The following is a 24,415-nucleotide window of genomic DNA, read 5'->3' on the forward strand; positions in this document are numbered from 1 at the left end:
ATGGTGCTATGCTCCTCTCCCTTTTGGAGGAGTCTTACGCAGGGAGACCAGGCATGTGCCTGAGCCGTACTTCCTTTTGGAGGTATCAGTTCTATTATGGGTGAAGAAGATGCGACAGCATGGTTTCATGCTTTAGGCTTCATCCCTGAGCAGGGAAGCTGGATGTAAGAGTACCTCACTTGCTCTTCTATTCCTGTACTTACATCTCCCACCACAAACCATCTTTAGTCCCTGTTTTCTCAAACAGCAGCCTGTCAGCAAAGATGCTTGGAGAACTCAGTACTTCTTTTTTGTTCGGTGTTGATAGTTTAGCTTCTTGGTCAGCGCTCATGAGTGTTGTACCAGAACAAATGCAGCTGCACCTCTTCTGGAAGCGATGAGGCAAAGATTTCCTTGTGAAGGGTGAACTTTGTTGGCTAAATTAATTCATCTGCAATGGCATTTCAGTCTTTTAACAGGAATAAAACATCAGTTTGCACATGCCATCGTGTTAAGAGAGGAGAAATTTAGGACCTCCAGAAAGAGTTACTCACGGGAGGTACTTTGCTGTTCTCACCTGGTTTCTTCAGGCTATGCAGGTCAATTTTTGTCTTTACAGCCTCCCCCGCTTTAAGGTTATTACGAGAAGACCAAACAACCCCCATACCTTCAAGCCCCATTTCGGGTCGGCCCCAACTGCACACCGCTGCTGCGGCTCCCCTCAGCGGCTGCGCGTGCGGCTGCCACGGCGGGGCCGGGCCGGGGCGGGCCGCGGCGGGCGGGCGGAGCCCCGGCACGGAAGCGGCGGCGGCGGAGGCTGCCGGGAAGGGCGGGGAGCTGCGAGCCGCCGGCCGTGGCGGCGGCGGAGCCACCCCCGGGGCCGCCTCGGAGAAGGGGGAGCCCCGTACGGGCCCACCAGCCTCCGGTCGGCGGGCGCTGCGGCAGCCGGGCCCAGCCGAGCCGCCGCCATGCACGACGCCTTCGAGCATGTGCCGATCCTGGAGAAGCTGCCGCTGCAGATCGACTGCCTGGCGGCCTGGGGTGAGCCTCCCCCGGCTTCCCGGGCCGAAACCCCGCCAGCCCTCCTTCCTTGGGGCCGCTGGGGCCGCGGCGGTGGGGCGGCTGTCTCCGACAGGCTCGGGGTCCGGGGAGCGCGGCCGCTTCGACGCTGAAGAACAGCCGTAGTCTATATTCCGCCTGATTTTTATCTCGTTAAGGCGTTGAAAGCTTGATTTTAGAGCCCGTTTGTGTGCGTTAGTGTTCTGAAAATGTAGGGATTGTGGTGTGGGGCCTGTCGGGTGAGGTGTTTGTTAGTCAGGTGATGGCACCGACCGGTCTGCGCGCAGCGCTGAGGCTTCTCCAAGCGCTTGAGCAGTTTCCAGCAGATGTGCCACAGTGGGACAAAACTGGAAATAAAAATCCCCACGCTTTGCGGAATCGTCACCCCTTCATCTGTCTGAAGAACACTGTAACGTTAATAAAGCTCCCACGTTTCAGCATGAGTTGTTTGGAGTTATGTAGTAGAGGAGACGTGAAGATCATTTATTTTTGTGTTGAGGTTTTAAACTTTATCTCTTTGAAAGCACTTATTTTGCCAAAGTGAAAGGAACCAAAGCCCACGGGCCCGTGACAGCAAGGTTGCATAAAAAGGTTTAATTTTGGCTTTAAAACCTTTCCCTCAACCAATGGAAGGGAGGGCTTGCAGGAAACAAAACTTAATTAAAATACAAGTATCTTTGGTAGTGAGGAGATACTAGCTGTAGAAAGAAATACTTGTATGTACTTTTTTCCTATATGATCTTAAGCAAGGAGGAAAATTTTCAGTCAGATTTTGAGACCTGGTAAAGATATTATGCCTTTTGCATGCTGTAAATGCTGTAAATTCAAAGTCTGAAACTTTGCCAGAGTTTGTATCTAAATGAGTTCGGTTCTCTTTTGTAAATCTGAATGTGACTGTTGGTTGTCCAAGCAATTCAAATGCTTTTTAAGCAAAGCCACTACAGTTGCTTCAGGCATAGCTGACTATTTCAGAAAGTTGTTATAAAAAACCTAATTCTTGGAAAAAAAAAAAAAAGGCAGAAATCTTTGTTTGTCTTCCTGACAATTTTTCTCCGTTACGTAGCAGTGTTCCACTCTGGGACTATGTCTGAAGAATAGATTATTTCCTCTCATGACTGTACAAAAGATGCAATTGCTTTTATCTTCACAGTCATATGAATAAGCAGGATGTGATGTTTTGGCTGCAGCCTCTGTTTTACTGTTTGATTTTTGTCCATCATCTCCTGAGAATGTAAGCTGCTATCTATCTATCACCAGCACTAGCGAGATGGTGGGAGACTTGTGTGCAGTCACCACATGAAGTCCTCTTTGGCTTTTGAACCATGTTTCCAGGTGCTTTGATAAACGCTGCTTAGCCAAGAAAGTCTTTGCTGGTAATGATTAGACTCTTTCCTTTCTACTCTTTTTAGAGGAGTGGCTCCTTGTTGGTACCAAACAAGGGCATCTTCTTCTTTACAGGATCAAGAAAGACATGGGTAAGTTGATTTTAAGTATGTCACGAAAAATTTATTATTTTAATTTTATTTCATGCAATTCAGATGTTGCTGTAACGTTACCACAAATATGTTCAATTGCTGATTTTGCCTACCTAGAGTTGAAAGAATATTTGCATGGGATCTTTGATAGAAGTGTACATACCATTTATAAAGTGTTTGGGAAGGATAGCTGGTACTATTATCCTGTTGCCTGTGTTAAAGTATGCTTTATATAAGGTCTCTGGACCTTCTCTTTGCAGGAAGTTAGTATAGTTTCTCTGAATACAGTACTCATTGTGCATAAACATGCAGAGAAGCGGACAGTGTGCTAGTTGTCAGAAGTCTAATGCTTGTTATCTATTAATAAAAGACTGGATTAGTAAACGAATGAAAGAGCAGCTTTATTCAGTGGGCCCATCAGCATCATGGGATGGGAGAGAAGGAGCCCTCCTAACTATTTCTGTTGTATATTTACTCTTCTTTCTCTCTCTTAGACAGTTATAAGTGTTCATAGTCTGTTCTGGAGATGCCACAAAAAGCACTGTTCTATTTGAAATTTAATTAAAATTGATTTTCACTGGATGGATTTGTATTTTGCAATATCTGCTATTATTTAGAAACTCATGTTATTGAACACAGTAATGTAGTCTAGTGTGGGACAGCAGAGGAAGAAAACAAACATCTCTTTCGAAGTTCATCAGCTCTTGGAAAGATATTCATTTGTAGCTACTTGGATTCTTGAGACTGAGTTCAGATTGTTTTTTCGGAAACTTGTAGGCCATCTATTCCAATCAGAACGTGCTAGTCTTGAGTTGCTAGTGTCTTATCTCACGTGGTAAATTTCTCCCCCTTTTTTGCATCAGTGCCAGGAGAGGTTTTATCATCAGAAAGTGTCTGTAAGTCTTTATCCATAAAACTCCTTTTAAACCCTTGTGGTGTAATGTTTATTCCTTGTCTACTTTGCAGTGATGTGTTCCCTAGCATTTTAAGTTTCTGATACTTGATTGGCGTGGATAGATTCTTTATGGGTATCTTTGTATCTATGGGTTTCCAAAAAAAATAATAAAATAAATTTTGTAACCTAAAATCCCAGCAAGGCAAAAACATAACTGTTGATGAGGTTCTCAGACAAGCACAAGTAGCATAATTTAAATTTTCACCTGATTATGTAGAAGATCTTCTGATGCATTTAGCTGTTAAGTTAAAGATAGCCCAAATATTTAGAAGAGTTATTCTTCACGTGGCCAAGTTTACTTTCATAATTCTTTGTGATCTATTCAGTGTAAGATTTTATTCAGTCGTAAATTTAAGGGCAACTTCAGTTTACATACTATCTTAAATCTTTTTTGGTAGGTTGCAATAGATTTGAAGTGACACTAGAGAAATCCAACAAGAACTTCTCAAAAAAGATTCAGCAGGTAGGAAATAACATTTTCTTGGAAAAGTTTTCCAGTGTTTTCAGCCAAGAAATAAAATCTCAAATGTATGACTTGAATCTGTGCTAAGCTTAAAAAAAAAAATCCTGAAGATGTAGATTCTTCTAGGGGCAGCACAGCCTGGTGTTTTTGCCCACTGTCTTCCCATAATAGCGATATGCTTGGTTTGTTTGTTAGAACAGAAATGTTAGGATGTAGGGGTTTATTTCTGGCCTGTATGGAAATGCTGTTGTTTGCAGTAAATCTTCATCTACTCTGACTGAGAATATTTATAAAATTTATGTTAATATACCAACAGACTGCAATACTTAATTTGACTCTTGAATGAAATGTGGCAATGTGAATATAATTCCTGTTACCTGGAATTTAGAACTGAAGTATCTGATTATCTACTGCCAGTCTTACCTCTATATGATTTTTTTTTTTTGGAAGAACTTGGCTCATTGACTACATTGATACTTAGGAGAGGATTTATATCAAAAAAGATTATGCAGTCTCTTGCAGCAATGCTTGTGCATGTGTTCGGAGGTACACCTGTACTAGTAATGTACCATGTACTACAACGTTTTCTATTAGCTTAGGTTGCAAGCTCTATGTGCTACTTGACAAATTGCGTGTAAGTGAAAGGGGCTGCAGTAATCTAGGAGGAAGGTTGTGCATAGATAGCTGCCTTGCTGTTTTAATTATTTTGAGAGCACACAAGATGTATTTTCTTGATCTATAATCAGGCTTCTTTCAGAGGTATAGTCTATGAATGGAACCACTAATTAGAATTTTTTCTTTCAGATTCATGTTGTTTCTCAGTTTAAAATTCTGGTCAGTCTGTTAGGTAAGTAAAGAAAAGGTTGTAATATTTAGTGAGCTCTTGCTGTTGCAACATGTGGCCAACAATTGCACTCCTTCCGCACGTGCATAGTGCTCGAGTTGTTGGAAAGTCATTGTCTGGTATTCAGGCTTTTTCACCTTGCAGAGGAAGCATTATGCAGCTTAGAATGAGAAGCAGCTTTGCTTGTTGCAAGCCAACTTGGAGAACAAAGTATTAACAACAAGTTTTGTGATTAAAAATGGAAAAAAAATATATATTAAATTGTGTGTGTGTATATATATATATAAAATTGTATGTATTGGCATATATATACACGTAGATATGATAGGTGCTAAAACTTGTGTTGTCCAAACTTGTTTCTGTATGAAAATTACCTGAGATGTATTGCACCAAATTCAGTTTATTATATAGTGATCTTTTACTCTCCTTTGGAAGATCTAAATTTGCTTGTCTTTGGCTTCTGTTTAGCCTTATGATCTTCCTATGTCTTTTTTTGCTTATGTTGCTACTCCCTTCTTTATGGTCTCCAAGTCCCGGCTCTTCCGACTCCAGCATGCGTAGATTTCTGCTGCCTGCGTCCTCGTGCGTACAAAAACTTGACCACAGCATCCTCCATTTGCAACTACTCACTTCCTACTAATTTCAGGAGCCAGTTCAAAATGGTCTTTGTTCATACAATCTCCCATCATGAACTTGCTCTAGTCTGGTCCGTTTGCTGTCTCCCACTCTCGCTTCCTCTGCTTGCTTAGCACCTGTTCTCAGTTCCTTCGTGTAATTTTAGCAGACTTGGTGTTAGTCTTCTCTTCTGCATGTCTTTCTGTGCCTCAGCACTTTTCAGTTTTTGGGAAAATGTTCCTTTTTCTTTCTTGGAGTTCTTAATTTCTCTCACAAGTTCTTCTTTTTATGTAAACATAAACTGTGATAATTTGTTTGAATAAGCAATGAGCTCAATGTGTGTTAAATATTGAAAAATAATAGGAATTTTGTTTAAAACAGAAAATAACATTTATGTCCACGACCTGTTGACATTTCAACAAATCACTACAGTTTCCAAGGCAAAAGGTGCGTCTCTCTTCACTTGTGATCTTCAGGTAAGAGGATGAACACAGCGGCACAGATGTCCTTACCATTTTGTAATAAGTGTACCTTTTTATGTTGCTGTATAGATTTCGTTCATTAGTTTTGTGTAACTTACAAGCTCCTTGGTGCTTCTTAAAATAAATATGTAACAGATGTTGAAGCTTTCCTTAAGGCAATGATTGGAGGCCCCATAATCTTCCTCCTGTGTTCTGTTATGTATATTCCTATGTCTGTTGTGCTTGTAGCCTTGAACCTCCTAATAGAAAACTTGAAGTCATTTTCATCCTGTGGTAAGTTTGAAGGTGCCCTTTTTTTGAAAGGTCCTCTTGAATGTAAAAACCATTCCCATCCCTTAAATTGTTGGTGAACTAGGTCACAATGGTTCCCTACAGCAAGGATCTCCATCACTATATTTATTGCATTTTTGTTTGTTAAGCTGCATTGGCCCAAGGACTCCCAGGGCAGTTATGGTAGATTCAGGCCATAAAATGGTTTGATGAGGTACAGCTATTTTCTGTTAATGTGTTATTGTTAATTGAGTGACTTATTTTTATCTAACTGACTTTCTCAGCCTACTTGTATTATTCAGAAATCTTGTTTATAATCAGAAGATGTGGGTTAGTGCTCTTCATCAGTACTTTTATCTCTTTGCACCATGGGAAGCTTAGTATTAAGTATTTTATAGTAAGTACTTAGAGCTTCCTAGGTGTGATGTCTTTTGAGGCACATTTAAATCTGGTCATTCCGAAGTGCCTTACTGTTAGTGTGTGTATAGGCACTTAACTTTGCTATTGTTTCTTGTCAGGAAACTTCCATCAGGGTGGAATATAAAAGATAGCCATTAATGTTTTTATCAGTGTAACACATTCTTTGCATTGTTCCATTTCCTCCCCTTTGCTATACTGCACAGAGTTCAAGCTGTTTATCCTGGTCTTCAGGGCTGGGCTGATAGCTCTCGATGTATCTTCTGTTTGCATGTGCCTGTCTTCCATGCTCTTTTTATTTTTTTATTCTTGTATTTCCTTGGTGTCACAATTCTTGCCATCTAAACAAAGTTCATTCTCAGATACCCTGCTTGCCTTCTCTCTGTGTTTCCAAGTTTAGGGAATCCCTTTCTGGTGTGGATGAACAAAGCCACTTGTCAGCTGACAGCCTTGCTGCCACTGAGGATTCATTGGGGTTTATGTTATCTTCTTTGCCTTCTAGTATTAATGAGTTTAGGTCTGTATTTTCACAGCATTCAGATACAGGGGAAGAGGTGCTGAGAATGTGTGTGGCAGTGAGGAAGAAGTTACAACTTTATTTTTGGAAGGACAGAGAGTTCCATGAACTACAGGTGAGTTGGACTGTTTCTATAGTCTAGCATGCCTCAGCAGGGACTCTACTACTTTTTGTGGAATCCCTATTAGAGGCACTACTGACTTCTAGAGCATTGAGTCCTGTTGGCTTTGCAGTGATTTATCAAAACAGCAGCATGTAGAAGTACAAATACAGGATTTAAATCACAGTTGATGGCATTAATGCAGTTTCATGAAGTAAGTCAAAGGCTGTGTTCTATAGTGTGCTTGTAAGTTAGTGAAATGCATTAGCAAGCAGCCTTTATAAATATATACCTGTCAATACCACTATGGAAGTGGGTCCTAAGTCAGAAGGTAGTTGCTGACAAGCGCAGAGAACTGCACTTCTGAATACCACAGTGATAATTCTTTAAATATTTCTACTGCTTATTCAGCTATGCTGCTTTTGTAGCATTTACACAGCTGACTTGCAGCATGCTTTTTTTCTGTGTGAATTTGGCCTGTTAGTTGAATACTGTTATTCCTTGGCCAGCAGAAGTCTGGTGTATGTGTGCTGGGGAACACAATGTCAACAACAGTACTGTCTGTTACACTCTGTCACTTGATTTTCTCTTGTAACTACCATTTTGACTTTTTTCCCCAGGGGGACTTCAGTGTACCTGATGTACCCAAGTCTATGGCCTGGTGTGAAAACTCAATCTGCGTAGGTTTCAAGAGGGACTATTATCTGATACGGGTAAGAACGGATTTTAGAATATGATATTTAAGGAGACTTGAATAGCAGTAGGCACTATGTAAGATGCTCCTACGCTCAAGAATTTAGCTGGTAGATTATATGAAAAACAGTGTTTGGTGTTCCTGTTTTATGTGGTTTTGGAAAGGTAAATCTAAATATGTCCTCTTTAAACTGAGGTTTTGTCAGGAATTGATAGTTGCTTTATCACTGTTGGATGTAGTGTTTGAAGCTCTTGCAGAAAAAAGACATCAGAAAAGATGTTTTGGTTGGGCAGCAGTCTTTGTAAACATTTTATCTAGTGTTTTAAGAAAGGACTTAACTCTAAAATGACTGAAAGACAAATAATTTCTTGTCTGGGACAAAGAGCAACTTACCTTTTTTTTTGATTCTCTTGCTGAACTGTGGCAGCTTCTGTTTGAATGTCTCTAAATTTACTGTTGTTAATTTAGTGTTATAGTCTCCACTTATGCTTCATATGATAGCTATAGTCGATTCACTTTTTTGCCTTTAAAATTGGCTTCTGCTTATATTATAGGAAAATGAGGTGAGGATGAGGTGTACCATATGTACAGTGGCAACTCTGTTTTTTAGTTGATGGGAAAACGGTGCGGTAATTTTACAGTCATTTAAAGCTGATACTGCTGTTGGAAGTGGTGCATTTCTGTATCCCTCTTGTAGATTTTGATTCCTGCTGTTTTAGTGGTACAAATGTTTGTGCAGCTGCTCAAGGAACCAGAGTAGAGAATTGCTGTCCAAGTGTCTACTTCAGGTTGGATCTGTTACTTGTCCAGCCCATCACTGAATAGCTTCGTTTCACCAAATATGCATTAAAAATAGTCACGCTTTTATGGAATTGTTTTCTGCTGGCTAGCTGGTGATTTTTATAAGAGTGCTTGACTTGTAATGCAAGAGAAGCAACAGGAACATGTAGCTGGAGTTGAGGGAGTAAGATTCTCCATTTTGGCAGCAGTGAGTTGTTAGACCAACTCATGAAACATCTCTGATTTTTTGTTTGTTTCTTTTGGTTTTATGTGTGTGGTGGTGTGGTTGAGTTCAATTCCCTGGACAGTGTGTGGCCACAAGAATGAGAAACTAGGGCAGGGAAAAAGGCTGGGGAGTTTGCTTTACTTTTAGTTTGTTTCTTATGTGGCAATGTTTACTCATGCTAGAAATCAAACAATGTTAAAGTTTTGGCCCAAATTAAATCTTGCAGTTACTCCAAGAGGTGTTTGGACCTCTTAGTGATGTTTAGTGATGCTAGACATTTTATCTGCCTTTATAATCTCTGTGCTCAGCTGCTGCCATAGTAATAGGGATATGTCACCTCAGACACAAGAGCAGTAATTCTTTATTTCTAAATGATGTACAAGCAAGAGAAGTGTTGATATGCAGAAAATACTGTTGCTAGCATTTAAAATCACAATTGTCCTGTTAGTGTTTAATCTGGGTTCTGAATGTTTCTACTAGGTATGGATTTTTTTTACTTTCAGATACTTGCTTTTCTGCATGTTTGAAATAGTTATTTTTAACAATGTATTTTCTGTTTTCTTTATTATCCTAGGTGGATGGAAAAGGATCCATCAAAGAACTGTTTCCAACAGGGAAGCAGTTGGAACCACTGGTTGCCCCTGTAGCAGATGGAAAAGTTGCAGTCGGCCAAGATGATCTAACTGTTGTGCTCAATGAAGAAGGGATCTGTACCCAGAAATGTGCCTTGAATTGGACAGATATTCCTATAGCCATGGGTGAGAATTAACAGTAAATTTTTTTATTTGTCCCTTTACTGCTTTGGAAGCGATTAAAATTGTTGCATTCCTGGTGTTTAGAAACTGGCTGGGTTTGGAGTGTGACAGCATGTTTCTAAAGTATTTCAAATTGTACTTTCCAGCTGTGGAGAGTTCGATTTCTTTATTTTTGTTTCTTCCCCTTCTTTACTTCTAGTCTGCTTGCCTGATTCCTTCTTGAAAAACAGGCATTATTGCCTATTCCTGTACAGGGACAAGATTTGAAATGGAAGGCAGTGTGTTAAAGCATTGTAGTTTTTGTGGGTACCTGAGTGCCACAGGAATTCTGTATCTTGAAAGATGAACAAAAAGCCTTGTTAGCAACTTGCTGTCAGCCTTGGGCATTGACTTCTGTTGTTAATAAGTAAAAAAGGCATGCATTTCAAGAAGAGGAAAAAAAAAAAAAAAGGAAGCCTTGCTTTGTTTCAAGAGAGAACAATTAACTTACATTTTCACCTGTTTTGCAAATAGAGCACCAGCCTCCCTACATTATTGCTGTTCTGCCAAGGTATGTGGAGATCCGCACATTTGAACCCCGACTGCTGGTACAGAGTATTGAGTTACAGAGACCACGCTTCATCACCTCTGGAGGGTACTAAGTAGAGCATGATTGCTTTTGTTGAGCTGTCTGTATGTGTGGTAGCATGCTGAAAAACTGGGATAGGAGCTCTTCTGACTCCCCTGGCTTGAGTAGCAGCATTGAAGCAGTCTGTTGTTGTTTATGCACAGAAAGATGGGTGCTGTACTTCAAGGAGCTTATGGTAGAGTTGGGCATCTTTGTGAATATCTGATTACTGCTCTATATTCATATATGCTCTGTATGAATATCTGATATTTCTGCTCCGTTCTGCTCTGCAATATTGCTTAAGTTGCCTTTGTATCTGATTGATACGTGCATGTATTAACCAGGATTGTTTGTATGAGTGTTGCTCCTTTCTCAGTGCTGGAACTTGGTAACTGACCTTTTGACTTCTTTGCAGGACAAATATTATATACGTGGCAAGTAATCACTTTGTTTGGCGACTCATCCCAGTGTCCATAGCCACACAGATCCAGCAACTTCTTCAGGATAAACAATTTGAATTGGCTTTGCAGTTGGCAGTAAGTACTCAAAATTCTTTGGTTTTGAAGTGAAATGACTGCAAATTATTGTAATAGTTATCTGTGTTACTCCTGAAACAGTAAATTCTTAGAGATGCCGAAGCGGTATGTTTAATTACATTGCTCTTACGGCTGTAGGTTTTTCTGGTTTCCAAAAACTTCTCTAGAGATACACTAAAATGAATTAATTGCCTTTTGTATTGCTAACTGGAAAAAAATTTGAAAAGGCAAATGAATGGTGACAGACTTGCTATGATATAGCAAGTATTTAGATAACCAGAAATAGCTTTCAAACCTTTCAGGTTATCTCAGAGACACAATAAATGTAGCACATGAGAATCAGTATCAGAGGTGTTCACTTGGGAAGATTATCCTTCTCTGAATAAGGCAGGCTTCTAGATTTCATAATCTCTCCAAAAGATAATACTTCTGTTATTTATCTAGAGCTTTTCTTATCGTTTGTGATGGCCCAAAGTTTTTAATGTTTATCAATTTGTGTGTAGGAAATGAAAGATGATTCAGATAGTGAGAAGCGACAACAAATACACCACATCAAGAACCTCTTTGCCTTCAACCTCTTCTGTCAGAAGCGCTTTGATGAATCCATGCAAGTTTTTGCCAAACTTGGTACAGGTAAATGCTTGGGTTGGCCTTAAGATTGCTTTGGTTAGGAGAGATGAAATGAAGCTCGAAGATCATTGTATGTTTCGGTTCTGTTTTAAAATAGTATCATCTTGTGCAAACCAGTCTCATTTTGAATGGAAAGTAGCCTACACAGCTGTTTTGCCTCTTATACTGGTTATAGTATTTGACTTAAAGTAACTGAAGTTAATTAACGTAAAACATGAAGTTGCCCTTTGTGCAGGGTGTAGTTGTTTGGTAACCTTTTCTGCAATGTATATGGTATGTACAGACCCTTAAAGCTTAGGGTTTCAACAGCTGTCAAAAGTCATCTTGTATTTTGGAAAGGAAAATTAGGAACTTCTGTAGATCTGCTACACCTTGTTCTCTGACCATGATGAGGACCCTCAGCCCTGTTTCCTGTTTAATGGACTAAGCTACCAAAGCCAGGAAACTTTTCTGTTATTTTGGAAGTCAAAATAGTCTCTGCTATTCCTCTGGTTTGTACTAATTGCAAGACCACCTGAAAATTGGACTGTACCATAGAATAGTGCTTAAGACTGATATTCTTTGTTGACAGCACATCCCTTGTGCATTTAAATCTAGAACTTTTACATTCCTTGGTGATGTTTAACATCATACTTAGTTTTGAAAACTACAGTGGAAGAGAAGGACTTAGAACTTGAAATACTTAGAGCATAAATTAGAGGACAGTAATTCTGAATTTGTTTAAACTCCATGAAAATGGATGCTCATTAGTGCAGACAGTGCTATTCAGTTCATGTTTCGAAAGCCCAGTAAATCTTTTCTTAAAACATTGCTTGTTCCTAGAAATCCTGTCCTACTGTCAGAGTTGTTAGTGCTGGGATTCTGCAAGAAGAGCAGTAAAAGGATTATAATGGATTGTCTTCAGTGTGTGCCAAGAGCGCAGGTTGAAACTTGTTCTGTTTGGACTTAAAAACAGTCTTTCTCTTGCTGCTTTTGCCTTTTTAGCTTATTTTTTATAATAAGCACGTTGTATTACCTGAAACCTTGTGGACTGCAAGTTGACAACAAACAACTCTGTTGGAAAGCTAACTGTACTCAAAGGCCAAGTTATGTTTAAGAGTTGGCAAAAATAGTATGTTATGAATGATTACTAATACTAGTTATTTTTTGCTTAGATCCCACTCATGTGATGGGTCTGTATCCTGACCTCCTGCCCACAGATTACAGGAAACAGCTACAGTATCCCAACCCCCTGCCAGGGCTCTCTGGGGCAGAGTTGGAGAAGGCACATTTAGCTCTGATAGACTACCTAACTCAAGTGAGTGCTCGTATATCTGTTCTTAGAGCAGGGTTATTCAGGTGTAGTGTATTTGCTTGGGTAGCTTTGTGCAGGAAGCAGTTTGCCTACTCCAGCTCTGTCAGGCTAGCCTTAATAGGCTGTCTTCATGGCTGGAAATTCTATGGCAGCAGGCCCTGAAAAAGCGGTGAAATTGGAAGATGTGAGACATTACACAGATATGTGAGAGACATGTGACTTTTGTGAGGTCTGGGTAAAACTTACTCATGGACTAGATCCAAATGTGAGTCTAGTATTTTATTTTCAGTAGCCTTTCAAAAAGGACTTGGGCTCTTCATCTTTTTTCTTTTTTTTATGATTATTTTATGGAGGGCACTCTGTCCAGGAGATGGGTCAAAAGCATGAATTAAAAAGTGGAATAGGAGGTAGTGGGTACTATAGCTCCCTGTCATTTTCTTGCAACTGGACTCTGAACTGTTCTGTTGCCATTCTTACGAGACAAAGGAAGCTTGTGTTTTAAGGGGCATATTTTTTGCATATAGTGATTCAAATTGTAGATTGTCCTCCAAATGTTTTAAATGTCTACTGATTTCTCTAAAATGTCTCTGTTCAGGTTAACTGTTTCCTTCTGATGATTTTCTCGAGACTTCAGACGTCTTACAAAAGTATAAATTTTCAAAACAAATGTACACACCTAAATGATGTGGGAAACGTGTTGAATAGTTAGAAATTATAAAAATTCTTTAGGAACCGATTGATAAAATAAGTTATTAAATTGATATAATTTATTTTTACTTGGTGGGATATGTTTGTTGGGGTGGAATGGAGAAATTCATTGCCTTTCCATGTTAAAATTTCATTTTACGTCCTCCAGAAAAGAAGTCAACTGGTAAAGAAGCTAAATGATTCTGACCATCAATCCAGTACTTCGCCCCTTATGGAAGGAACACCAACAATCAAATCCAAAAAGAAGCTGCTACAAATCATTGATACCACACTATTGAAGTGTTACCTCCATGTGAGTTTTTGACTGGCTTAAAGGTCATCCCTATAAAATGCATTGGTATTTTAGAAGGAAAATTTGAGGAGGAGGATAAGGAGGTATTTTCAAAATTCTCCCACAGCCATCTCACTTTGGTCTAAAAATGGTCTGGGAGTCTTTAGTCTTAGCTAGTTTCCTCATTGGTCAGGAGGCAGTTTCGTGAAACAAAGCAGCTGTGTCTGTTTTGGGTGGCTGCCTCTGTCGAAAGAACATCGCCTTGTCAACGTGTTTTGAAGTTTTGAGAAATGCTTATTGTGTTGTATTTATTGTTAAATGCAGAAGGGTGTCATCTTTGTGAACAATGTTTTCCAAAGTAGACTTGTGTTCTAGAAAGGGAATAGCTCCGATGTATTGGTTTTTCTGCTATTCTAACAAATTACGGAATAGAAATTTTTAAGGAAGATGAGACTTGACGTAAGAAGTTAAGCAGTCACTTCTTGTGCTATTTCTCTGTTTCAATTCACTTTGTGTACTATGAGCTTAGGAGGAGCACGTTAGAAGTATGTTTGAATGCTCCCTTTTTGCTTGCAGACAAATGTAGCACTTGTGGCACCATTGCTACGTCTGGAGAACAATCACTGCCATATTGAGGAGAGTGAGCATGTACTAAAGAAGGCACACAAATACAGTGAGCTGATAATACTGTATGAGAAGAAAGGTCTGCATGAGAAAGGTAGGTACGATGTTGGGTTGGGGAGAGGAGAGAAGGGATAGGAGCATGTACTCCTAGTCCTGAGTCTTTATTGCCAGCCCACTGAAGATAATTTTCCTGAAGAGAACTTGTTTCTGGGTCTGTCCTGTGATGAAATCTGTCTTACTGAATCTGATGAAATTCCTTACCTGTCTGACCTGCATGTTTACAACAAAGCTTTTTTGCTCTCAGGTAGCCTAATGTGAAACATATATGTTTTTTGTTTTGGTTCAATTTGGAATGATACTCATGGTTGCAAAGGAATTAATCTCTTCGTTTTTCTGAAAGCATTACAGGTACTGGTGGATCAGTCAAAGAAAGCCAACTCACCTTTGAAGGGTCATGAGAGGACAGTGCAATATCTGCAGCATTTGGGTAAATGATGGAGAGCGTTGTTTCTGTGAAGATGTTAACTATTCATGGGCTTTGGTTATTTTACTGTTCAGCAACTTGATAGGTACTATCAAGCTAACGGACACCCCTGTCATCTAGTCTGTTTTCTTACATAATGCAAACTTTAAAGATTAATTTCAGGTGTGTCCTGTTTAAACTTAAGTATCTTAATGGAAAACATTCCTTATTTCTCATTTAAAAAGAAAAATAACAAAAATTCATTGGTAGAGAATATGCCACAGTATTTTGTCTTTTATTCCAGTGTTGATCTGCTGTCACTGACTAAGTCTGACTTCTGGATTAGGCTTTTCAGCTGAAAGTCTTATTGCTAGCTGCTGTTTTTTTTTTCTTAGATGAAGAATTCTTTATGAAGTTTTTGTTTGCTGTACATAGAGAAATCTAGGTCATAACCTAACAGTTTGAGTTGCTGTTCACAGCGTCATACTAACAATTTGCTTGGTTGACTATTTATTGTGAACTTCCAAGGCCGTTTTTGGTTTTGCTGATGATGAGAATAGTCCTCTCCCATCCAATGATACCGTTTATTTCTGATGTATCACAGTACTAGTAAAGCAGACACAACCATCCAGAGTGGTTTATGAGGGGTTTATTTCCTAGTCTTAAATTATTGGTAAAATCTGATTAATATATATTTTTATTATTATTACTTTCAAGAGCTCTTGCTGGCTCTCGTTAGCAACATGTTTTTTCAAAGGTAAACATTATTTACCTTGACATTGAGACCTTTCCTATTTATGCCATGTCTCTTACATTACACTTCTTTTTCACTGGTGTAATTTGCTAACGCCACTCATCTCTTAGAGAATGAGATGCGTATGTGACATTCAGATAGCCTTACAAAACAAACTTCTGTTTTTTTTTTTAAAGGATTGTCATTTGGATAAATTCATCTTGATGGACCTATGTCAGCTGTTCATTTACTACTTATTATGAAATATTTGACCCTTTGCTATAAAGACATTAGACTGAAAGTCTGGAAACTGTCTGAAGGAAATTACACAAATTAAAAGTATAGTGTTTTTCTCCCCTAATAAAAACAAATGGCTGATGTTCGTAAGGGAAAATGTTTGGGAAGAGATTCAGACAACAGAGCTAGGTTTTGGTCTGACTTGTATAAATTCTGTGGTGTTTAGAATTTGACAGTGTCATTACTTGTTCCTGTTTGAAATCATGTTTGCGAAGTAATGAAATTGCCTTTAACCTGGAATGTGATTTCCTTGATTATAGAGGAGAAAACAAAAAAGGGTTTTTCTGTAAATGAAGATTTGCCAGCTCTGAAAGCATCTGCTTGTGTTGTGAGTAGGTAGATCTTCAGGAGTCTAACACTGAGCACTGCTAATTCTTGTGTTCCAGGCACAGAGAACTTGCATTTAGTATTTTCTTACTCTGTCTGGGTGCTAAGAGATTTTCCTGAAGATGGACTGAAGGTAAGTTTGGCTTAAACAGGTACCTTGTCATTGAGATTCTTAGTACAGTGTATGATTTAAGAATCCATGTGTTAACGTTAAATCCAGCTTAGTGTATAAATGGTATTGTCTGTGTTCAGTATTGTGGTAAGCTTATCAGTAGATAGAGCAGGACAGCTTTTCAGTTTTTCTTCTGTTTCTTCCATTCTTCGAATACCTTACGTTGTAATAAGCGGCTAAGAACCCTTACATTTGATACAACATTTAATGTTTTTTAAATATCACGATTTTTGTAAAAGAGCCTAAATTAATATTTAAATGTCAAATGTTAATTTGCTTTTCTAACTTTTCTTTGACTTCCTGTATTTAGGAGGTGCTGGGTGCTGTAAAAGATAAGTGCTAGCTAGGGCAGAAGTGGGGATGTTTGTTAACCATTTCAGATATGACACAGCTTCTAGGTGCCTAAATAAGCTGCTCAGTTTTTTTTTTTTTGAATACTTCTGCTTACTGTTTAGGCCTATGTGGTGATATGCTGGGCTTCAGTGTCTCAGATAAAATACACTGTAACGTTTAAGAAAAAAAAATATATTCTGTGAATAAATTTTTATTTTACAGATATTTACAGAAGACCTCCCTGAAGTGGAAGCTTTGCCACGAGATAAAGTGCTCAGTTTCTTGATAGAAAACTTTAAAAGTTTGGCTATTCCTTATCTGGTAAGAACTCAGTTAGTTTTAGTGCATTACGTTCAGTATGCATTACATGTAAGTCTTTAGTTCTCAAGGTGTTGGAGCATGATGCTGTCTTGGAGAACTCTAGCTTTGCCATAAGTTGTACAGAGAAAAATAACTAAGAGCAAGCAGAATATGACTTCAAATATGAACTCTTAAAGTTGAGCTTGGTAAAGGCAAGCTTGGAATGAATTGTTGCTTGCTTTTAATAAATTACTTTCCAGAGGAAGTATCTTTAGCCGAACCTAAACATGTATTTACAGGAACACATCATTCATGTCTGGGAAGAAATTGGTGCAGACTTTCACAACTGTCTGATCCAGCTGTACTGTGAGAAAGTGCAGGGCTTAATGAAAGAATATCTCAACTCTTTACCTGCAGGTATGTTTAGCCTTTTCTGGTGGGAAGACCAGGGGATGGGACGGTGCGGGAAAGCCTTCACAGTGTATTGCTCTAAGCCTGCACTATTAATATCCAGGGGAAGATACGCTAAATGCTATGAAGGAACTGGAACAACGGAAGTTGTGGGTTTATAAGGGAGTCTGGTTTCTTGCCTCCCTAGAAATCTTAAGGAACCTAGTTACACTTTGTTCATGATTAGGAGAAATGTCAGCTACTGCTTGCTTTATTCTGCATGTTAAGGGCAGGGGGAGGGCATTGAATAATCATGTATTGTCTAATCAGCCACTGGTTAACATGTTTTAGGGAGCTGAATTAGTTTCTCAGGTGTACTTGATTCTTATTCCATATAATAGGTTCATCAGAATGTAGGTCCTCATAATTTTGTTTCTATCTTCTTTTGTGTACTAGTGTAGTGCAATAGTTGTAGTACATTAGCTGATATTTCTTTATTTCATACAGATAAAACTCCAGTGCCTGCTGGGGAGGAAGGAGGAGACTTGGGGGATTACCGGAAAAAACTTCTTCTTTTTTTGGAGAAGTCTAGCTGTTACGAACCTAGTCGACTAATTAGTGACTTTCCCTTTGATGGTGAGTTCAATTTCCATAGACTAACTAAATCATTTTTCTTGTATTTTACAGCAGAACTTCCTTAGTTGTTATAGAATTATGGTAACTGGAAACAGAAGATGGCTAGGTCTGTTGTAAACCACTGGTGTGTATATTTGCTGTGGTTTTGCTGGCGGAATTGGGTTTCTGGTCTCTGCAGATTTCCTTTAAGTGACGGCCTAAGACTTTGTGGCATCTCCTATCACTTACATATTTAGCCTGAATTTTAGGTGACCTTGAGTAGCTCAACAGATCGGAAGTTTATTGTATCCTACGATTACTTAAGCATTCATGAAATGTTACTGCTTCTAGTGTATAGTATACTTAGTCTCAGTGTAACTTGAGTCTATGCTTAGACTACACCTTATGCTTCCTTCTGTTAATCTGGTCAGTAATGGAAGTAATGGACCTTTTGCTGTCATTTTTCTGTGTAGCTGTTGACTAGACTTTCATGCTATCTCACTAGGTCTTCTAGAAGAACGTGCTCTGCTCTTGGGTCGTATGGGGAAGCACGAGCAAGCTCTGTTTATTTATGTTCATATTTTGAAGGACACCAACATGGCTGAAGAGTAAGGATTTCCTTTTTTTTTTTAAGGGTTAGTTTGCTCACTGTGCTACAAATAGGTTGTATAGCGAAATGTTGTTGTATGTGGAGTGAGTGTTGTAAGCCTTCAGGATCTTCTGTGTTTCCATGTTTTCCTGAGTTTCATGCTCTTCAGGTATCTGTTGATTACAAATAATGACATCATCCCCTTGAGGATTACCTTTCTGTCACTGTACTTTTAGTCTAGAGCAATATGACTGTCATTAATGAGTTGTTTGTTTCCGCCTTGTCAGATGCATCTTTCCACTGGTCTTTAGTTTGTGAACTTGTGTATGTCGCTTTGCTTCCCTTCTCTTGTGATTGAGATTGACTATCCCAGATGCAAAGTTAAGTACCTTCAGTTTGACACAGCCCTCCAGTAAAGGTGCATCTTTTTGCTGGATCCCTTGTGCCAGGGAACCTTCTAAGTGAATCTAAAGTACTTAACTGAAAATAAAACTAGCCAGCACTGACAGATGTGTTTGAAAAGCAGGGGCTGTTCAGCATAGCTTCTTTTAAAGTTAGTTTCATGAAATGGTTGTTACAGGACATTCAGCTGTGGTATGTAGTGGTACACTAATGGACACCTTTTCCTTGTGATTCAGATGCAATCACATTGTCTGTCCCCCCTCCTATTTTTTTGAATGTCATTAAATTTAGTTTCTGTATGAAAGCTTTGTAAGTTGATTGGAAGTGTGAAACTTGCACAAAACCTCTCTTTTCTCAGCATTGTCACATAAGGCAGTGTTGCATGACCTGATCCAATTGATCAGAATTGGATGTATGGTCATCTCATGTGGATGGCCTCAGCAATCAAGCATTTAAATGTTAATTTCTCTGGAATGATCCTCTGGGTTCCAAAACTGTCCCTACATTTTATGTAATTCTTCTCTATTCTAGCTACTGCCATAAACATTACGACAGAAACAAAGACGGCAACAAAGATGTAAGTAGCTTTATCTTTACAGTATTCCCTTTTCTGTGAGGATGTGTTAGGCTGTTCATGCCATGTTAGGGAGTTTAAAGTTTTTGCTCTGTATAGACTTCGGAGTTTTTTTAGGTGGACAGGAAACTATGTATAAGCTTTTGGAAGTTAGGATTTACTAGCTTTCACTGATTTTTATTTTCTGTTGTGAATGTTACCATATCATTTGAATTGAGCATATATTCTGTAGAAAATTTCTTTTGGAATTCAGAGGAAAACCTGCTGTGTTCCTATCCCAGTTACATTTACACATGAGTTAAAAATCAATGACACGGCTTTCTAAAGATACGTGTGTTATGTAAGATAAATGAGGGAGATGTGTTTAAAAAAATACTACTTTAATAGAAAAACTTGAGCATAGAATGTAAGTCTTAAAAGGCTTTGAACATCTTTGGTTTTTTTTTTGTCGTTTTAGATAAAACCTGTTTAAATGACCATTTTAGAGTTTTGAATGGAGTAGGTACAACTTCACGAGTACTGTCTCTGGGTTCTACTAGTATTGTCAGTTGTGGATGAGTGCAATGGTTTCACAAGCTTTCCTTTTGTGTGAAACAGGTCTATCTATCCCTTCTCCGGATGTATCTCTCCCCGCCTAGTGTTCATTGCTTAGGGCCAATCAAGATGGAAGTGCTGGAGCCTCAAGCCAATCTGCAGGCTGCTCTGCAGGTGTTGGAGCTGCATCACAGCAAACTGGATACCACCAAGGTAACAAAGACTCAGTGTCTGTACTGTTGTTAGAAGATACTGGAGTAGGAATGTGAACAGACTAACACTGTCAAAGCTAAGTGTGTCAGGTTCTGTTCTATTTTGTTCTCTATTCCTTTAAAATTTTTCCTAACTAAGGTTATTTTGCTTTAGGCAATAAACCTTCTACCCGCAAATACACAGATTAGTGAGATTCGAATTTTCCTAGAGAAAGTCCTCGAAGAAAATGCCCAAAAGAAGAGATTCAATCAAGTACTCAAGAATCTTCTCCATGCTGAATTTCTGAGGGTAAGTACCCACCATCCGTTATTTATTGGAATGGTGTTTCAAAACTCAATATTTAAACTAACTATTCCTTATATGGGGTGTGAGTCCTCTAGATGGTGCTGTAGCTCTACAGAACTGCTTCTTGTATACCGTACAACTTGCTAATAAAGATATAGCCACTGAAAATCAAATGTTATGACGGTTTTCAGTTTCACCAGGCTAGAAAGGAACTGCAGCATGGCATTGCTTTTTGATAAAGTTTTTTTTATCATCCTGTAGGTCCAGGAGGAGCGAATTTTGCATCAGCAAGTGAAGTGCATAATTACAGAGGAGAAGGTGTGCACTGTATGTAAAAAGAAGATAGGCAACAGGTAAGAGAGTATGTACCTTAGAGTTTGGGAAACAGAATTGAATACGAATCTGTATACTTAAAGTAAGAATGTTGCAAAACTCAATGTGCATTATATATAGAGAGAACAGCAGTATGAGGGAGAAATTTGATGAATGTTCAAATTAAGAAAATATATCACTCGATGGCTGGGAAAACATCAAAGTTCAGTCAGTGAAGTTTATTGCAAGAGTTTTAATCCTGCTTTCAATAAAGCAGAATAAAATGCCTTGAGAAATTCTTAAGACATCTCACTTTGCAATTCTAGAGGGCAAAAAGTCACTTGTCATACTGAATTTGGAATGTTCTGTAAGAACTCTGCCTACTACCTGCTTTTTAGCTAGAATTGAGGATGATGTAAAGAATCTCAAATGAAGATGTATGTGGAATCTCTCTTTTTATGGCTTTGTGGTTCCCTAGCTGATTTACTTCTGGTAGTCTAGTAATGATCTTAGGATATGTAAAAGTAGAACTAATTCACTTAATGCTTGTATGCCAATAACTATTCTTCTGCTATACCCTATTCTGTAATTATGGGTTGGTATGGAAGATAAATTTTATTTGCATTTTTTTCTTTTTTGGGTTTGAAACTCCATTGGAATGCCACGCGATCGGTTTATTCATTCTTGTTGATTTGAACCATTCTGATATATCAGTAGCATTCACAATGATAGGGAATGATCCTTTTTCCAAAACATATTAATGAATGTAGGTCTGAATATACTTACTGTTCTGCATATTCAAGTTTGTCACTAGTGTGTAGCTTGTAGTATCAGAATTTAAATTTGCATGTGCAGTATTGGTTTGTCTAGAATTTTTCTAATGCTGTAAATTTCAGTAAGGCTTTGAAGGGCATGTTTGGGAAAACTGTTCGTATTTACATTGATTTTTGTGTTCTGTTTCTTTACAGTGCATTTGCGCGATACCCTAATGCAATAGTTGTGCATTATTTCTGCTCCAAAGAAGTCAACACATTGGACACCTGACCTTGTCATGGTCAATAATACCAACACTCATGAAATTCAGAAGTGACGGCTTAAGAAGTTGATACTTCTGAGATTTTTGAGGCTTGTTTCTAGGTTCTCTTACACTGGGTAGAAGTAATTTGTATCTATGGACTGACTGTACCTATCTGGCTGTATTGATTTACTAGAAATTGACTTTAACCATGTCATTATAGTGCTGGCAACTACATTGGACCTCTCAGATGAAGAATAGAAACTGATCAGCAGTGAGCTTTGTAATGCACTCCAACCTTGTGAGTTATCAGACAGTTGTAGGGTGTTCACAAGTCAAGCTTTACTATAAAGCTTACCTCCTTAGAGTAACAACATTGTGATTTGGTCTTGTATGTAAATAGTTCTTCAAAAAAAATAAAAATCTTTTGAAGTCTTTGCAGCTGTATCAGCATTGCATGGAGATCACCAGGTGTTTAGCATAGAGAAGGCTTCTGTGCCTATTTCTCAACCTAGACAATAATTTTATTTTTCATCCCAGTAATGGGAATACTTAAATGCTGGCCAAAGGAATGTTTTTATTGATATTCAGTGTTATCACCTGACCTTCTGACAAACAGAATTTCCACAATGGGTTGTCAGGCAAATAGTAGATACCACTGGTGAGCTGCTTTTTTTTTTTTTTTTGAAAACAAACAAACAAACACAAACTTTAGTTTGAGAGCTGTAAATTTAATTAACTTCTGTGCTGTTTGCACTGCACTGCATGGTCACTTGTAGCATCTCTGGAAGTTTAGAGAGTGTTCTGAGTTCACATCTGCACTCATACCAAAAAGCGAAGAACACCCTGTAAAACAACTTTTCAAGGGATTGAACTACAGTTATTGCTTGAGCTTCTAGACTACATTTGCGATTTGTGTATATAAAGTTCTTCAGTCCCTGGCTCACTTGCCAGCACTGAAGTAAAATCTAGACTATTTCAATATCTCTCTGTTTTAAATGCTTTAGAACAGTTGTGTTCTGTGCAGGCTGGTACTGTTCTGAAGTTACATTTGGGCCAGAAGTCTTAACTACAAAAACTGGATTGTACCATACTCGTTGTAGGCTGTAATATTTTTGTCTAACTTCTTTTTCCGAAATCTTTAATCTCTAGCAAGTTGGTACTAGGGATATTAAAATGTTTCGTGCAGAAATAATCTGAGCATCATTACTGAAAAGGCAGCAGTAGCAAGTAACCCAACTGAGTTGATCTTTGACTCTAAACATTCTGGTCTAGCAATACTTATAAATATGTAATGATTAAATAATATGGCGCATGACATATAACTGTCAGATACCACCTCTTAATGATCAAGTAATAAAGCCTGTCTGCCTAAGGTGTAACTGGATCTCAGCTAACTTCATAGGTTTAGTTAAGCCATTGTTACATGGGTGTGTTTTTAGGAACAAATCTGCTGTAGGCTGGCAAGAGTCCTAATTGACTTTCATTTATCACTGTTAATAATTTCCCTTGATAACTGTTCTTCTATTTTTCCATGTGTTTGTATTTATTGTTTATATGCTGTGCATTCCTTTGGATTTCTTGGTCCAGTGTTTTGCTACTTTTGTATTTGGAGATCTTGGGCAGTATTGCTACTGATGTCTTTCTGTAGAAGCTGAGAAGAGGGGATGGGTGGTGTTGGTGTTTTTAACCTTGTATTTCTTCTATTTGAAGAAGAGAGCCTAAAAATACTTATATTCAATTTGCACATTCTGTATAGACCTTTATATACTAGTTCAGGTACAGAGGGAGGATGTTTTGGGAGAGTTGTGTTTACAGATCATTGAGAACGACAGAAGGGTATTTATCAAGGCCCTGTATTCTTTGTATACAGATATAACAATATTGCTCTGATTTTTACCCATCTTAGGTTTAGTGCTGTTAGTATGATTTTTATTTACGTTAGTTATCTGCTACCAGGAGAGCTGTATTCACATATGAGGAACTCCATTGTGCTCTTACTTTCACGGTTAAGGTTGTGCCTCTGTTCACCTCTCTTGCATACCTTTTACAGAGATGTGGTTTGTGCCGTAATATTTTGGTTGGTTCTTGCAATGTGGTTTGGTTTTACTGAACCATACAGCAGGTTTGTCTAAAGCAATGGATTGTAATAAATGTTGTGAACCAGTGTGTTTCAGTCATTGTGAGGTTAAGTTTTCTGGGCTGCTCTAGATTATTTTTTGTATGTTAGTCCTCGCTTTCTCCTGGAAGTCAGGCTCAATGGAGGGGCTCCCAGTATCACTCCTGCTTTAATAATGTGTAATCCAAATGAGATGGTGTCATATGAAGCTATTACCACTTCACAACTTTGGTTTTTAGATCGACAAGTTCATAAATTGCTTGTGAATGTTCTCAAAATCCTACTAAAAACACTTCTGTATTCTTTGAATAATGTTTTTGAAAGTCTTATACCATTAAACACATACTTACTAGAGAATACTAAAATTATTGACATGTTTTTTTGAGTGGTGTTATGCTGTTTCAGGGGGAAGGTGATTGAACTCTGTGTGACCAAATCAGG

The 24,415-nt window shown here is 38.5% G+C and overlaps 1 protein-coding gene across 2 annotated transcripts; it reads left to right on the plus strand.

Annotated features, from left to right (window-relative positions):
* Nucleotides 1–775: 775 nt before the first annotated feature.
* Nucleotides 776–24,326, plus strand: VPS39 (VPS39 subunit of HOPS complex). 2 transcript variants are annotated; one of them, XM_080594827.1, is made up of 26 exons: nt 776–1,020; nt 2,448–2,513; nt 3,867–3,931; nt 4,736–4,778; nt 5,307–5,357; nt 5,772–5,866; nt 7,093–7,191; nt 7,797–7,889; nt 9,451–9,634; nt 10,145–10,265; nt 10,654–10,774; nt 11,278–11,407; nt 12,559–12,701; nt 13,555–13,698; nt 14,254–14,395; nt 14,702–14,788; nt 16,181–16,254; nt 16,849–16,947; nt 17,226–17,343; nt 17,824–17,952; nt 18,437–18,539; nt 19,454–19,499; nt 20,094–20,243; nt 20,397–20,531; nt 20,790–20,881; nt 21,809–24,032. In XM_080594827.1, the coding sequence occupies exons 1-26, from the start codon at nt 948–950 to the stop codon at nt 21,882–21,884; spliced, it is 2,679 nt and encodes an 892-aa protein (XP_080450953.1). In that variant the 5' UTR covers nt 776–947; the 3' UTR covers nt 21,885–24,032. The 2 variants fall into 2 exon arrangements, with proteins under 2 accessions (XP_080450953.1, XP_080450954.1); XM_080594828.1 differs by lacking the exon at nt 5,307–5,357 and having other exon boundaries at nt 777–1,020; nt 21,809–24,326.
* Nucleotides 24,327–24,415: the final 89 nt, after the last annotated feature.

The sequence above is a fragment of the Anser brachyrhynchus genome (genome assembly GCF_964034855.1).
Source record: "Anser brachyrhynchus genome assembly, chromosome: 5".
Classification (NCBI taxonomy): domain Eukaryota; kingdom Metazoa; phylum Chordata; class Aves; order Anseriformes; family Anatidae; genus Anser; species Anser brachyrhynchus.

Coding starts and splice junctions, on each gene's coding strand:
- VPS39 (XM_080594827.1), top strand. CDS start 948: ATGCACGACGCCTTCGAGCATGTGCCGATCCTGGAGAAGCTGCCGCTG. Junction 7,192..7,796: donor GAGAGTTCCATGAACTACAG/GTGAGTTGGACT, acceptor TTTTTTCCCCAG/GGGGACTTCAGTGTACCTGA. Junction 17,953..18,436: donor TAGTGACTTTCCCTTTGATG/GTGAGTTCAATT, acceptor CTATCTCACTAG/GTCTTCTAGAAGAACGTGCT.